Genomic DNA, 12,616 nt, shown 5'->3' on the forward strand with positions numbered 1-12,616 from the left:
ACACATGCTTCCTTTCAAATGGAATGCAACATGGGGATGCTACAGAAAGATTTCCATACCAGAAGTATCCTGGTTCTGCATCAAAATGGGAAAGGTTATAAGGAAGAATTCAGTCCAAAGTGAGAATGACATTATCTGTTCCAGTGAGGTAATTTTGTTACCAAAGTCTGAAACACATCCTGACTTGGGCTCTGTACATTACCAATGGAAAGCCAGCAAGTTTCTACCTACCTCTTATGCATATCCAACAGTCATCTTTCTTGTTGTGTGTCTTGAGCTCATCTTCAGTTACATCAATTAACCTGCCTTTCTGTCCAGTTAAGTCCTTTCCACTTCTGGTCAATCGAATCCAGTCCATAAGACTTCTGCCTTGTTTTAAAGGTACCTAAGAGTAGAAAACAGAAATTACATCTGGTTTTAAGTTGGCCATTTCCCTTTCTTCCTCTTTTGACTTGCTTTTGGGTTATGTCAGTTCTTTTATTCTCCTTTAAAAAGAAACCCTGGGAAGCTGAGGTGGAAACATGGCAAGGCTGAAGAAAGGCATCCTGGACCACACTGCAAGATTCCATCACCAAAAAAGGAAGAAAAGACAAAACTAGAGCCCATCAATCCTACCTACAAATCCTCTCATCTGTTATGTTTGGGGGTGTAAAATTTGTTCTACTATATTAGAAGTTTACTTTGTTATCAACAGAGGAGTTCCTGCCACGTAGCTGCTCAGGCTGTTCATAAAACTATTAGCCACCAACCGTCCCAAGTACTGGAATTACAAAGGTAAGATGCCACATCTGGCTCTCTCTTTCTTTTTTATTTATTTATTTTTAAATTTAACTTCCCTTTTATTTTCTTTTACTTTTTCAAACTTTTGGATAATTAAAATGGCTCTATCATTGTTATTATTAAAAGGAGAGAGGGGGCCCTTCTGTCTAATTCAAGATGTCCAAGGAATTCAAATGTCTAGAATTTTAAACAAAATATTATTTAGGATACCTAGCTATGAGATAGGACTTAGAAATGCTCTCACAAATTTTCCTCATAATGGTATTATGGTATACCAGGCACAGTATTGACTCTAAAGTGGAGAACTGGAATGTCTGGGTGCTACCTCTGTTAAGTTATTGTTGCCAATTTGAATTAAAAATTTGTGACCTATCAAGAGATCTGATAGAAGACACACCAATGATTGAGTAAAGTGGACCTTTTCTGAGTTATCAATATAAACAGAACATCAGAAATTACTGTACAAACACACTGATAAAGTTTATCAAGCTCTGGGAAATACTAGCACTGTGCAGAAGGGAGTGGGGAGTGGAGGAATACGGTAAATAAGTCTCTGATAAGAGCAAAGTGCAGCAATGTCAAGGACCTCAGCACCTCAGACACAGGGAAACTGGCAAAGCCATCTTCTAGCCTTGAATGTGAATGCTGATAGTGTATGTAGAAACTACCAACCACAGCTTCCTCCTTTGGGGTGAGCTCCCTGCTGAGACCTCATACCAAGATTAGCTAGCCCTTCCTAAAAGATCGCCTGAAACCAAGGACAGCACCAAACATCCTATGGATACTTTTCTTTTTAATTCATACATTTTCTTTTTTCCTTCACAATTCATGGAAAGTAATTTTACTGTGGGTATTACTGACTAAGAACTGTCACATTTCCACTTACAGGAAGCATTTCATGGTACAGGAGATTTTCCAGTATTGCTATTCCAGAACTTGGGCCTTTATTAAGTGATGGTAACTTCAAGACAAGAATTTTCATTTTCAACTATCTATTTGGTAACAAAATAGATGGCTACTGAGTGACTAAGTGATGGGCAGTACATGCACCTTAGACACAGGACAAGACGACTCATGCTGTTGACTGTGGGTAACAGAAAACATGGGCACTGAATCATGAACTGGGGGGAAACTACTGTGTTTATAGTGGCACCCTTTGCAAAAATGTCTACCAACCCCTGCCTACAGGATTTAGTGATAATCTGAGTTCTGTTTTCTTTTACAAAATAAATTTTCAAGGTTTTAAGATGAAGGATTAGTCCAAATGTGCTCCCTAAAAAAAAAAAAAAAAAAAAGTAATAAACCTACTCTCCAAGGTGGGGCCCAATGAGAGACGTTTAGGTTCTGAGGGCTTATTTTAATTCACCACATTCCAACAAAGCAGATATCTTTTAAACCCCCTCCCTTATAATAAACAAGTCTGTCCTTTATCCATTATCCAATCTCAGGTATTTCCTTACAATAACACAAAGTGTACTGACATGAAACTGCACCAGTATTTTAATTGGTTAAGACAATCTAGTGGAATAATCTGTATTGAATAGGGCCACTCTTTACATCTGTCCAACTACCTCATTACAAAGTACCAGGAGAATGGTACTGCAGAATCATGCACACTCGAGGAAGCTGGTATAACTCAGTTTCCGGAGTCCTATCTCTCTTAAGCATTCATTTACCTCCAAAATAAATAGGTCAGTAGCTCTGAGGTACATTCTATCATATCATTCTGCACTCTCATTCTGGATAGTCATGAAACTCTTCTGGTGTTTCAATTCCAACCAAAGAAATGAAGAGTGAGAAAAACAATGCCTATCCCAGAGAAAATCCCTACGCTCTCTCCAGGCTGTAATCCCCAGGATTCTTTTGGAAATGCAAAACAAAGCATGGGTACAGTGGTTCCGTACAATAATGTCTTCAAATCCCTCAACTGTTAGTCACACCCTTTATAACCTGGTCGTGGTTTGCATTACGTTTTAGCCTCAGCTCCTTCCTATCAAATGCTTTGGCCAAATGGGAATAGGTTACCACACTGGTGTCAAGTACTGGCTCACAGTGCTTCTCCAATCTGACGCCAACCCTTTGTTGGTGATAACACCCTATTGAAGTATCAATTACAATTGTCTGTCTACTTATCTGTACTTCCTGTGAGACCAGAGACCACATCTTCACTACACCATACTGTATTAGTTACTTTCTGCTGCGGTGTCTAAAATCAATTTATGGAAGGAGTTTGTTTTGGCTTATGGTTCAAGAAAGGTTGTTCTTAACGGCAGCAAGGAAGGCATGGCAGCTGGAAGCCAGAGCAGGAAGCGGACTGATCGATCATATGTCACCTGCACGCAGAAACGAGTCAGAGAAAACAAACTACAACCATGGCGGTTATAAACCCCCAAAGCCTGCCCAAAGTGCACAGTTTCCAACAAAGCCAAACCTCCTAAGGGTCCCTTAACATCCCCAAACAGCATTTCCAAGAGGGGACGGCAGGTCCAAATGCCTTAGCCTATGGAGGATATTGCGCAGTCAAATCATTACACGTTTGCTTACCACATCTACGTAGCTTCTCGCCTTTGCTTAGCTTTTTCTTCTTTAAATGACTGCTGAAAACATAACAGTTTTTATGGAGAAAGGCAGTAACTCATTCCCTCATTCTGCAAAGGGTAGCCTTTGACTAGGAAGCCAAGCATTCAGCTTAGGGAGAGCAACAGGTGGATGAGATAATGACCAGATGCACAGACAGCAATGAAGGAAATGTCATAATCACATCACAAGCCTACATGACTAATGGCAGACCTTTGCTAACCTATTTCGTTTTACCAGGGATGTAAAAGCCCCTACTCCATACAGTAGCTACGAAGATTCAATGGACATAGGAAAAATACTCGAGATGCACAAGGCCATAAGTGAGCACATAAAACAACTCAATACTATGTATGATTAAAGCTGGGTCCCCAGACTTAGGAAAAGCAAATGTAAATCTCAACTCATTTTCTGATCTAAGGTCAGAACTCCGGGTCTAAGTGGAGTAAAACAGGAACGTTCAGTGAAGGTCTCACCAAAGTCATGTAAAGTAAAACTCAAAACAGAAATCAAGTGACCCAAAAGAAAAACACCGAGATGTAGTTACTGAAAAAGGAAGTACCGAAATAACGTAAGCAGCTAGCATTTGCCTTGCAGTGAACACAAGGCACAATTTTTACTGAATTTTGTAGATACATATCCGTATTCCACCTGCTGCTAACAGTAACATATTCAAAAACTATTCAAAAACACGGTATCAAATTCAGAGTCAGCCAGGAGTGGTCATAGAAGAGGCAGGGCTGGAGCAACTGGCTATCACAGACAGAGAGTGTGACTTGGAGAGGTTTACAGACTCCAGTCTTCCCTAGCCACCAGCCTTGCAGTGAAGACTCTCAGGCCGCTACTGGCCACTCAGCCTTGTCCTTCTGACAGTAAAGAACAAAAGGCTGGAGAGGGCAGCCCGAGGGAGGGAAGTACCTACGCCGGAAGCAGGGTGCCGGGTTGACCTACAGCTTCAGCAGCAAGAACAGACTGGGATTTGAGTCAGTAGACAGCGGCGTCCCCGCTTACCTTGCTGCGCCCCTGGGAAGCGACGCGCTGCTGGGAGCCGGGGGCCGGGAAAGCCTGGGAAGGGACGTTCAGCATCCTTGGCCCGCCACCCGGCCGCCTCCGGGCTCCGCCACCAGACAGGCGCGCCTGGCGGGACCCCAGCGGCCACCACCGCCTGCTCCGGCTCCGCGGCCGGGCAGAGGCCAAGCCCCCGACCCACTTCCGGGGTCGCCAGGGGTCAGGCGCGACATGACGTAGCACGCTCCCGGGGAGGGGTGGGATGTGGGCGGAGTCAGAGGGAGGAGCCGGCGCTGGGAGCTGGGGTGCAGGGGATGGGTTTTGCGGTAGAAGCGCATGCTCAGTTATTCTCTGGTCCGAAACTTCAGCACCACCGGGAAATGACAGCTTCCTGCTGAAAGATTAGTGAGTGAAGCTGTTCCTTAGGCCTGGTGCTGATCGAGTCGGAGGGTAATTTCTTGTAGACTCCTATTCACCCAGAACACTAGCTCCTGTCCCTTGATAAACAACACCAGACTGCTTGAGATATGGAAGAAAACAGCACTATCAAAACTTTCAGATTGCTGAGTATTTCTCTCCTGTAAAACACTAAGCTCAAGGAAAGAGGACCTCACAACGTTGTGAGCTAAGAAGCCAGATGCAAGCAGCCTCTTCTGTGGATTAAGAAGGAAGTATCACCTTTCCACATCCTCTGTCTGAAAAGCAACTAAAAAACGCTTCCAGCCTCTATCCACACTCACACATTCCTCCATATGTGGCCATATCTAAACTACAGCACATATATGATTACTAATAGGTATCTAACAAAAACAGGGCAACTTATACTAACCTAATGTGTTAACAAGAGAAGCATCTAATGTGTGGATCTGGGTGGGTGATGTCCTGGACCTTCTTTTGCATGTTCTGGGAGAAAATACACAGATCTATGGAGTAGAATTCAATAGAAAGAGAATATTTTCCCAAAGAGCAATTCTGAATAATGCTATCCATTCTCTGCTGGTACTATTTTTCCAAATTCTTCACACATTATTTATTTGAATTATGGAGCATCCAGAGTTCCTGGCAAAGTTATGGTAATATGTTTTAATATTATAAGAGAAAGTCTGTGGCTATATTTAGTTATTCAAGCAAGAGATATTTCTTAGCTGACTATCTCATCTCCACCTTACCAATTTTTATTCTAGAGTATTGCATGAAAATATTTTTGAGATGTTACCAGGCAAGAACCAAGCTTGAGTGTTTCTGCCTTATCCTCACAGATTATAAATTAATAAAAATATGTCTACTTGCAGTTGAACTGTTAATCTGATGATTATATATGACATCATGATTATAGATTGTATGTCACCTTAACCATGCAAATTGCCCGTTTTGTTTGTTTGTGTTATCTCATTAAATGATAGAGTAAAGTGATGGCTATATAAGAAAAACCAATCTGAGAATTTATTTTGCTTCCCATAAGAAAATATTTACATGAGAATATTGTGACCAGGGAAATTAGAGCAAAAAGAAAACTGATAATGTTGAAGTTCATGTCAGCCAACTCTTAGCTATACCTAGGGAAAAAAAAAATCTTTCGTGTTCTGAACGTTTGTAGACTTCATACAAATCATGCCAATTTAAACATTTTATTTTAACTGTAGGAATCCCTCAATATGTACAGTAAGTATTGAACACCAGATCAAGGGCAAAAGGGGAGTAAGAGAGTTAGAGTCATGCTATTCACTGCTCAACTGCAGTCCTTAAAACTTAAGAGACATATGATTGCTTTCCTTTCTCAATTATAGATAATTACTTGAAGTATTTTCACCATCATCTAGCATATACTAATATGTATGAGACTCATGGCATGATGAAATTTTCTTCACTAACTACCAAGATTGCATTATCTGTAACTACAACATCCAATTGAGGTCAATAGCAAACAGCAGACATTACAACAGCCAGTCTTCAAAATCCAAATGAACAAATACTATTATTGCTCTTTGAAAAATTATGACTAAAGATAAACTTTAATAAAGAGACCAAAGTACCCTTTGTTAACTGCAGATATTTACAGCACAAGAAGAACATTTGTACATGATGCCTATCTTAAATCCCAGCATTTAGTTCTAATGTATGGACAAAGAGGAGGCCAAAACACTATAGTGGTTATAAAATATTTTATTAACAATCTATGTACAAATAAATTAATTTTAAAAGTTTATGATACATTTATACACAAAATTCAAATCCTACCCAGCTCAGTTGTCACCAAGAGTAACTAATTAGATTGATTTTCACAGGCCAACCCCTCAATTTCATCTTCACTATCAGAATCTTCATAAAATGAAATCGTAGCTTGAATTGGGAAATTTTTCAGAAGAGTTTCTGCTTCTTGATATAAGTAATCATAACACTTGGACTTGGGCCAGAACAGTCTGAAAGAAGCAGAGGACATACCAACCTTATGTTTTCACATCCAGAATTCTAATAGACACAAAATGATCAATTTCCACAAGGCCCCTATGCCTAACCATTTGTTTACACATTTTAGAGACAGCCTTGAGATGGAGAGTTGAAAACAGCTACCATCAGTCACAGCTTTCATAGAGTCTGCTTGCCAAAGTAAAAATAAGTGGTTGGTTCTTTTACAAATTTATCCAAGCATAGGTTAGATTTGAAAACTGGCTACAACCTCTATGAAGATCAGTGCTTATTTTACTTTTCGAGTTATGTGTATGTTTATTCTTACAAAAGGTAGAAGGATAATTTTCTAATTTTTTAAAAGGGCAAATATATCCCACCACTACATCAAACACATGGGTATGGGTGATAGCCAACTTCTCAGGGAGCACAGAACATTAGACCCCAAACTGGCAGCAATCTCTCCAGCAGAGAATTCTAGGTATAGCTTTTTGTTATAGATACAGCCAATACGCTTGATCAGAAATGCACAAGAACTGTACTTCCAAAAGCTTGTCTACACCTCCACACTTGCTAGGTGGAAAATATGCTCCACACCAGTCTTTATTCCCAATCCCTCTTCTCTCCCATCCAACCAAATCTGAGAACACTATATTACCGTATTGAAATTTTTATATTAATTTACAGGAAAGCATAATTACCTCAGAATTTTCAAAATTTGACCACTATTAATCTGGCCTGGTGGTCCACTTCTATTTTTCAACAAAGAAAAGAAATAGACAGTGTTGAGCTGACAATTCTTGTGAATTCACTTTAGTGTAGGACAGAGAATTCCATCTATATATAATTGAGTGTGTTTAACCAAGGAAAGATTACATTGTGTCTTTAAAAAAATGGGAAGTAAGGCAACAGACTGTACATATATTTTCTAGCATGGCACATTAAAAGCTTATAATCTAGATGCTTAACCAAGTAGTATTTACACATCCAATAAATGTGGTGGTGAACTCTTGTACCAACATAACCCACCAATCAAAAGTGAATAAGTTAAGAACCCTATCCTCAAAGAATTGATCACTGAATAAAAAACATAAGACACACAATATTAGTCAACACAGAGATTAATAAAAATTAATAAGAAAGCTACACTGATTTTTTTCAGCAAAGAAAAAGAATTGTTTACAATACACCAATATATGTTCTAATATGTAACTGGAATTGCCTGCCCCCAACTCCCTGCCTCCATCCCCCAAAAATGGTCAGATGGTCAGAATTCCCTGTGGACAGTTTTTCCGGGGATGCCACCCTTTTTTGTGTTCCCCTGCTCTGAGTTTTCTATCACCTCCTTTGCCCTCCCTTACTCCATGTGCTAGGTGGAGGCTGCCCTTCCCAAGCGCCTTCTTTGAGAATGATCACCTCTCCCTTCTGCACTTCTTTAGGATGACCTCACCCCCTTTCATAACGTCATCCAGCCTTTCGCCTGTGCTTGCACAGCTTTTCAGGCAGGCTCCCGACATGTACACGATTCTTTAATTACTCACGCAATACAACATAAAAACTCAGACTCCTTTCCTCATTCCCCACATCTGCATCATCATAGAACGGCACTCACCTGGTCATCAGCTACAAATGTGAGCGATATTTTGGCTGTGTAGCTGTTCTTCACCTACCTTCCCAGGGCATTATAAAGCCCAGCTTTGTCACCTAAGTACTTCCCACATCTCCACTAAGTCCCTCTTCTGTTTCTGAAGGCTTAGAAAGGCTCTGCTTCATTTCTTACTTGTAACTACTACCAATGCTCTAAGTCTTTATTCCAGACCCTTGATGATTTTCCTGAAACATCGATCTGGTTACACCATTCTCGGGCTAAAATTGATAACCACCAACACCTCCTACAGAGTAAATAGAGTCCATAGGCTCTGGGCACTGGTCTATAGACTCTGGTCTTTTACTACCTACCTGGCTGTCACCATTGCAGCTACACACACCCAAATCCCTGGTCTTTGGAGCTCCAGCAGGAGAGACGCTGTTTCAATATCCTGTCTCTCTTTTTCAACGTCATTTCTTTTGACCAACATGTCCCTTTATCTGACTCTTGGAGACTCAACATGGTAATCATAACTAATTTATAATTTGACCTTTGTGAGCATTCCCCAACCCCTCAACAATTACATATTTAGTGCCCTGAACTTGCTTCAAAAGTGACCAAAGGAAGGCTGGAGAGATGGTTTAGTGGTTAAGACACTGAGTATTCCTTCAGGGGACCTGGGTTCAGGTCTCAGTACCCACATGGCAACTTAAAACCAACTGCAAATCCAGTTCCCGGGGATCCTACTCCCTCTTCTGACCTCTGTGGGTGCCAGGCATACACATGGTTCACATATGTACATGCGGGCAAAATAATAAGACACATAAAAATAAAAACTAAAAAAAAAAAAAACCTGACCGCAGTAAATATTCCAACTTTTGTCATTTATTGTCCTTCAATTACTTTTAGCATATGTAGGTAACCAACACATATCGACTACGATATACCACATATAAATACACAGTCATAGGCCAGGGTTTCTTTAACACAGGCCTTCTTTTAACAGTCCTGTGAACACCACACAACTGTAAACATTTCATCTCAAGTAAAAGGCAAAAAGCAACAAAGAGCCTTATAGAATGGCCGACTTCCTGTGGCAAAACAAAAACAGTAAACAGCTGGACCAGCCTTGGGTCATTTTGAACCCTTTCAGTTTGCAAGAAACTAATACATGCACTCTGCATGCCATGAAACCAGTTTCACACTGTCCTTTAAAAACAATAAAAGTAGAATAAAAATTCAAAACAACTTTTCTGGCACAGGATATCTCCCATCTTATCACCCAGAGCCTCCTGAAGGGCAGGTATGCACACTGTCACTGAATTACACCCCCAGCCCTACTGGCTCGCTTTCCCAGTCTGTTTTCTCTCCTGCAGCCAATTCTTTTAGTGTTCACTCACCATGTACCAACTGACAGTCATTTTAGGGAATAAATCCTGTCTTTTCCTATTCCATGAGCAACAGAATCCTCAGAATGGGAACACAGAATAACTGATGGCAAATTTTCCAAGAGAGAGAAACCACAGAGCCGGCTACCAAACTAGGCTGCTTGATGATGTCCCTATGTCCTCCCTAGGGTTGGAGCTGAAGACCTTCAGTAAGGCCTGTGACTCACCTGACAGGGTGTCTGTATTGAGAAAGCTTCCTTGAGACTTCAGTCACTCCAGGGCCACTGGGCAACTAGGAAGGAAAGGAGAAATCATAGTCACCATGCATCTCTTTGAAGAGATTGGGAAGGTGTATGCCACCCAGTGTCTCTAGTTCAGGTAGGGACTGTGACCCTGGGCCTCTTCTCAGACCAGCTTTTCAGCTGCAAGTGGCTACATCACTGATAGAATTCCCCAGCCTGCATTCATACCCGCAGGGCCTGCCTGGGCAGGCACACTGTTAAGCAATGGACAGATTGGGAGCTCAGGTCACCCTGGGGTTGGGGGTGGGGAGTGGGGATGCTCTGCAGCCTGACCCACTGCGGACCACACTGTCACTTACCGCCTCTGCAGCATGGGGCTCCACCCGCTCCTCTTTCTCACTAGGGGTTCGAAGCCAAGGTCTCCAGAAGCCCTCGGACCTGCAGGATGGCAAGCGCGCAAGCCGCGCATAAAGAATGTGAGCCCGGCCAAGGCACACGACTATGGCCCAGCTCGGACACTGGGTATGGGCAGGGGAGCGGGGACAGGGCGAGGGCTGAGGTGGAGGGTGCGTGGGGATGAGCCGGGGCCAGGCGGTCCTCCGGCTCCAAAAGTGGCGGGCATGGAGCGAGGGTGGAGAGTGTGCGGGGATGGATCCGGGCTGATAGGTACCCGGGCTGCTCAGGCGGCGGCTGCGGGCAGAGGCTGCGCAGGGGTGGGCGCGCTGAGTTGTGTGCGCGCTCGGCGCTCTCCGCTGGGTCCATGGCAGCGCGACCGCTTCAGTGTCGCAGCCAGGTTTTATCTAGTCCTCGCGGCCCGCTGTGCTCCCAGACCTTCGCACCCCGGCTGCCCTCGCTCCACATAAACAAAACGGCAGCGCGTGAAGGCGCCGCGGGCCGTGAGCTGGTGTGAACGCGTGCACATCCCAAATGGCCCGGGAACCTGCTGCAAGAGCCAGTGTTACCAGCCCCCCCCCCCCCCCCCCGACACACGGCCTGGGAGAAAAACAGCATGTGCCCAAGCAGCCAATTTCCAAGTGAAGAGGTTAGGAGGGGATAGAATTAAGCAATTCTACACGTTTTGTGTATTTCTGCAAAAATACCCCAGGGCTTGACTCTTGGCTGGGCTCTTTGGCCTTCAGCAAATGCAGCTGGCTCTCAGCAGCCTGTGTTCTAAAAATTGGATGTAGAGTAAGAAGAAAAAAAAGAATAGCCCTCATTTTTCCCCTCTGGAACAACAAAGACACACGCGCACACGCACGTACACACACACACACACACACACACACACACGTGTCTCTCAATGTGGAAATATAGATCAGTAATAAATGTAGTGGTTTTTTTAAAACTGTATTAATAAGTTCTGTCCAAAATCGGCCTGTTATTTGAAGGGGACAGAAACTCTTCAGCAACAAGAGATGAATTGTGAAAATCTGATTCTTACAGCCAAGAGGGGCAGCCAGTTGTCATGTGGTCTCAGTGCCTTCCCATATCCTCATGACTCTTCCAAATTCGTGCCATATCTGTCCTTCTCCAGTAAGCCCTGAGGGTATCATCTCTACACCTCCACCATCACTTGGTACTTTGTCAGACAATCCTTTTGTAGATTGGGGAAGATGTAGATGATAATGGATCGTGGAAGGTTAGGATATGAGACAAATTATTCTTTCTGTACTACTTCTTGGAAATTATCCCTCCTTTACCTGTAGAGGTTCATTAATCCTGGCTTTAAAAAGAAATGTTCTGTTTCAAAGTAAATATGATGTGCAAATGTTACAACTTCTTTCCCAAACATTTTAAATAATGGAATTGAATTTCCTCAAGCACTGCTGATTAAAAAACTCCGTGTGAGCTGTAGTACCACTTCCATTCCCTTGGTTACTTCATAAGGAAAGAATCAGCTTAATTATTACCAAGGAGGCTTGCAGTGGTGTAACTACCAGGAGGATAAGATACGGTTTTCTTCAGGTAACGAGATCTACCTATCAGCAAAGATGGATGCCTCCTACTTGACTCAATGACTTGGAAAAACAATGCTTATTAGTGCTTGTGCATCTGGCACACAGTAAGCCCTCTCTTGACAGATGATAAAAATTATTAAAAAATATTATGGCCTGCTGGCAAGATGGCTCAGCAGGTTAAGATGCTTGCTGCCAGCCCTAATAACCTGAGTTTGACCCCCAGACCCTGCATGGCAGAAGGAAAAAACTGATTCCCACAAATTGTCCTCTGACCTCACACAGCAATGGCATGAGAACCCACTACTTCCACAGCCAACACACACGTACACGCATGCGTGCGCACACACACAGAAATACATAGACACATATACCACATAAATAAATGTAATACAAATATAATGGCCTTACAACTGTGATCTATTTGATGAAGGGACCTATTCCAGTTGAATAAATATCTTTGATGCATCTGAGATGTGTTAAATATGGTATTTTTATTTTTTATTTACATATGATGACTTAAATGTTCATGTTCTTTCCTTACTCAGGAAGATTGTAATCTATGGTCATTACAGTGGCTGCAAAACCAATGATTTTTTTTTTAAAGAACATATTTAATTGCTAAAGAATATTTTACATTTAGAAATGAAGGTGAGGTGACTTGGTGTGTCT

At 42.3% G+C, this 12,616-nt stretch overlaps 2 protein-coding genes across 4 annotated transcripts in view; both read right to left on the bottom strand.

The window, feature by feature from the left end:
- Positions 1–4,588, bottom strand: part of LOC127238872 (cytochrome b5 reductase 4) — a 53,865-nt gene extending 49,277 nt beyond the window's left edge. For 2 of the 3 annotated variants that reach the window (XM_051207644.1, XM_051207638.1), the window contains exons 1-2: positions 4,369–4,586; positions 232–385 (exon numbers count right to left, since the gene is read on the bottom strand). In XM_051207644.1, the coding sequence (XP_051063601.1) occupies positions 232–385; positions 4,369–4,443 (229 nt within the window). In that variant the 5' untranslated portion in view covers positions 4,444–4,586. Of the gene's footprint in view, positions 1–231; positions 386–4,368 lie in introns of all 3 variants that reach the window. The other variant, XM_051207653.1, reaches the window with a different exon arrangement.
- Positions 4,589–6,588: 2,000 nt separating this feature from the next.
- On the bottom strand, positions 6,589–10,751 carry Ripply2 (ripply transcriptional repressor 2). The gene is given in 5 exon segments (XM_051207664.1): positions 6,589–6,785; positions 9,975–10,039; positions 10,349–10,444; positions 10,447–10,526; positions 10,529–10,751. Coding segments are annotated over 5 exon segments (621 nt in total). The 3' UTR covers positions 6,589–6,628.
- Positions 10,752–12,616: the final 1,865 nt, after the last annotated feature.

Source organism: Phodopus roborovskii, unplaced genomic scaffold (assembly GCF_943737965.1).
Source record: "Phodopus roborovskii unplaced genomic scaffold, PHOROB, whole genome shotgun sequence".
Classification (NCBI taxonomy): Eukaryota; Metazoa; Chordata; class Mammalia; order Rodentia; family Cricetidae; genus Phodopus; species Phodopus roborovskii.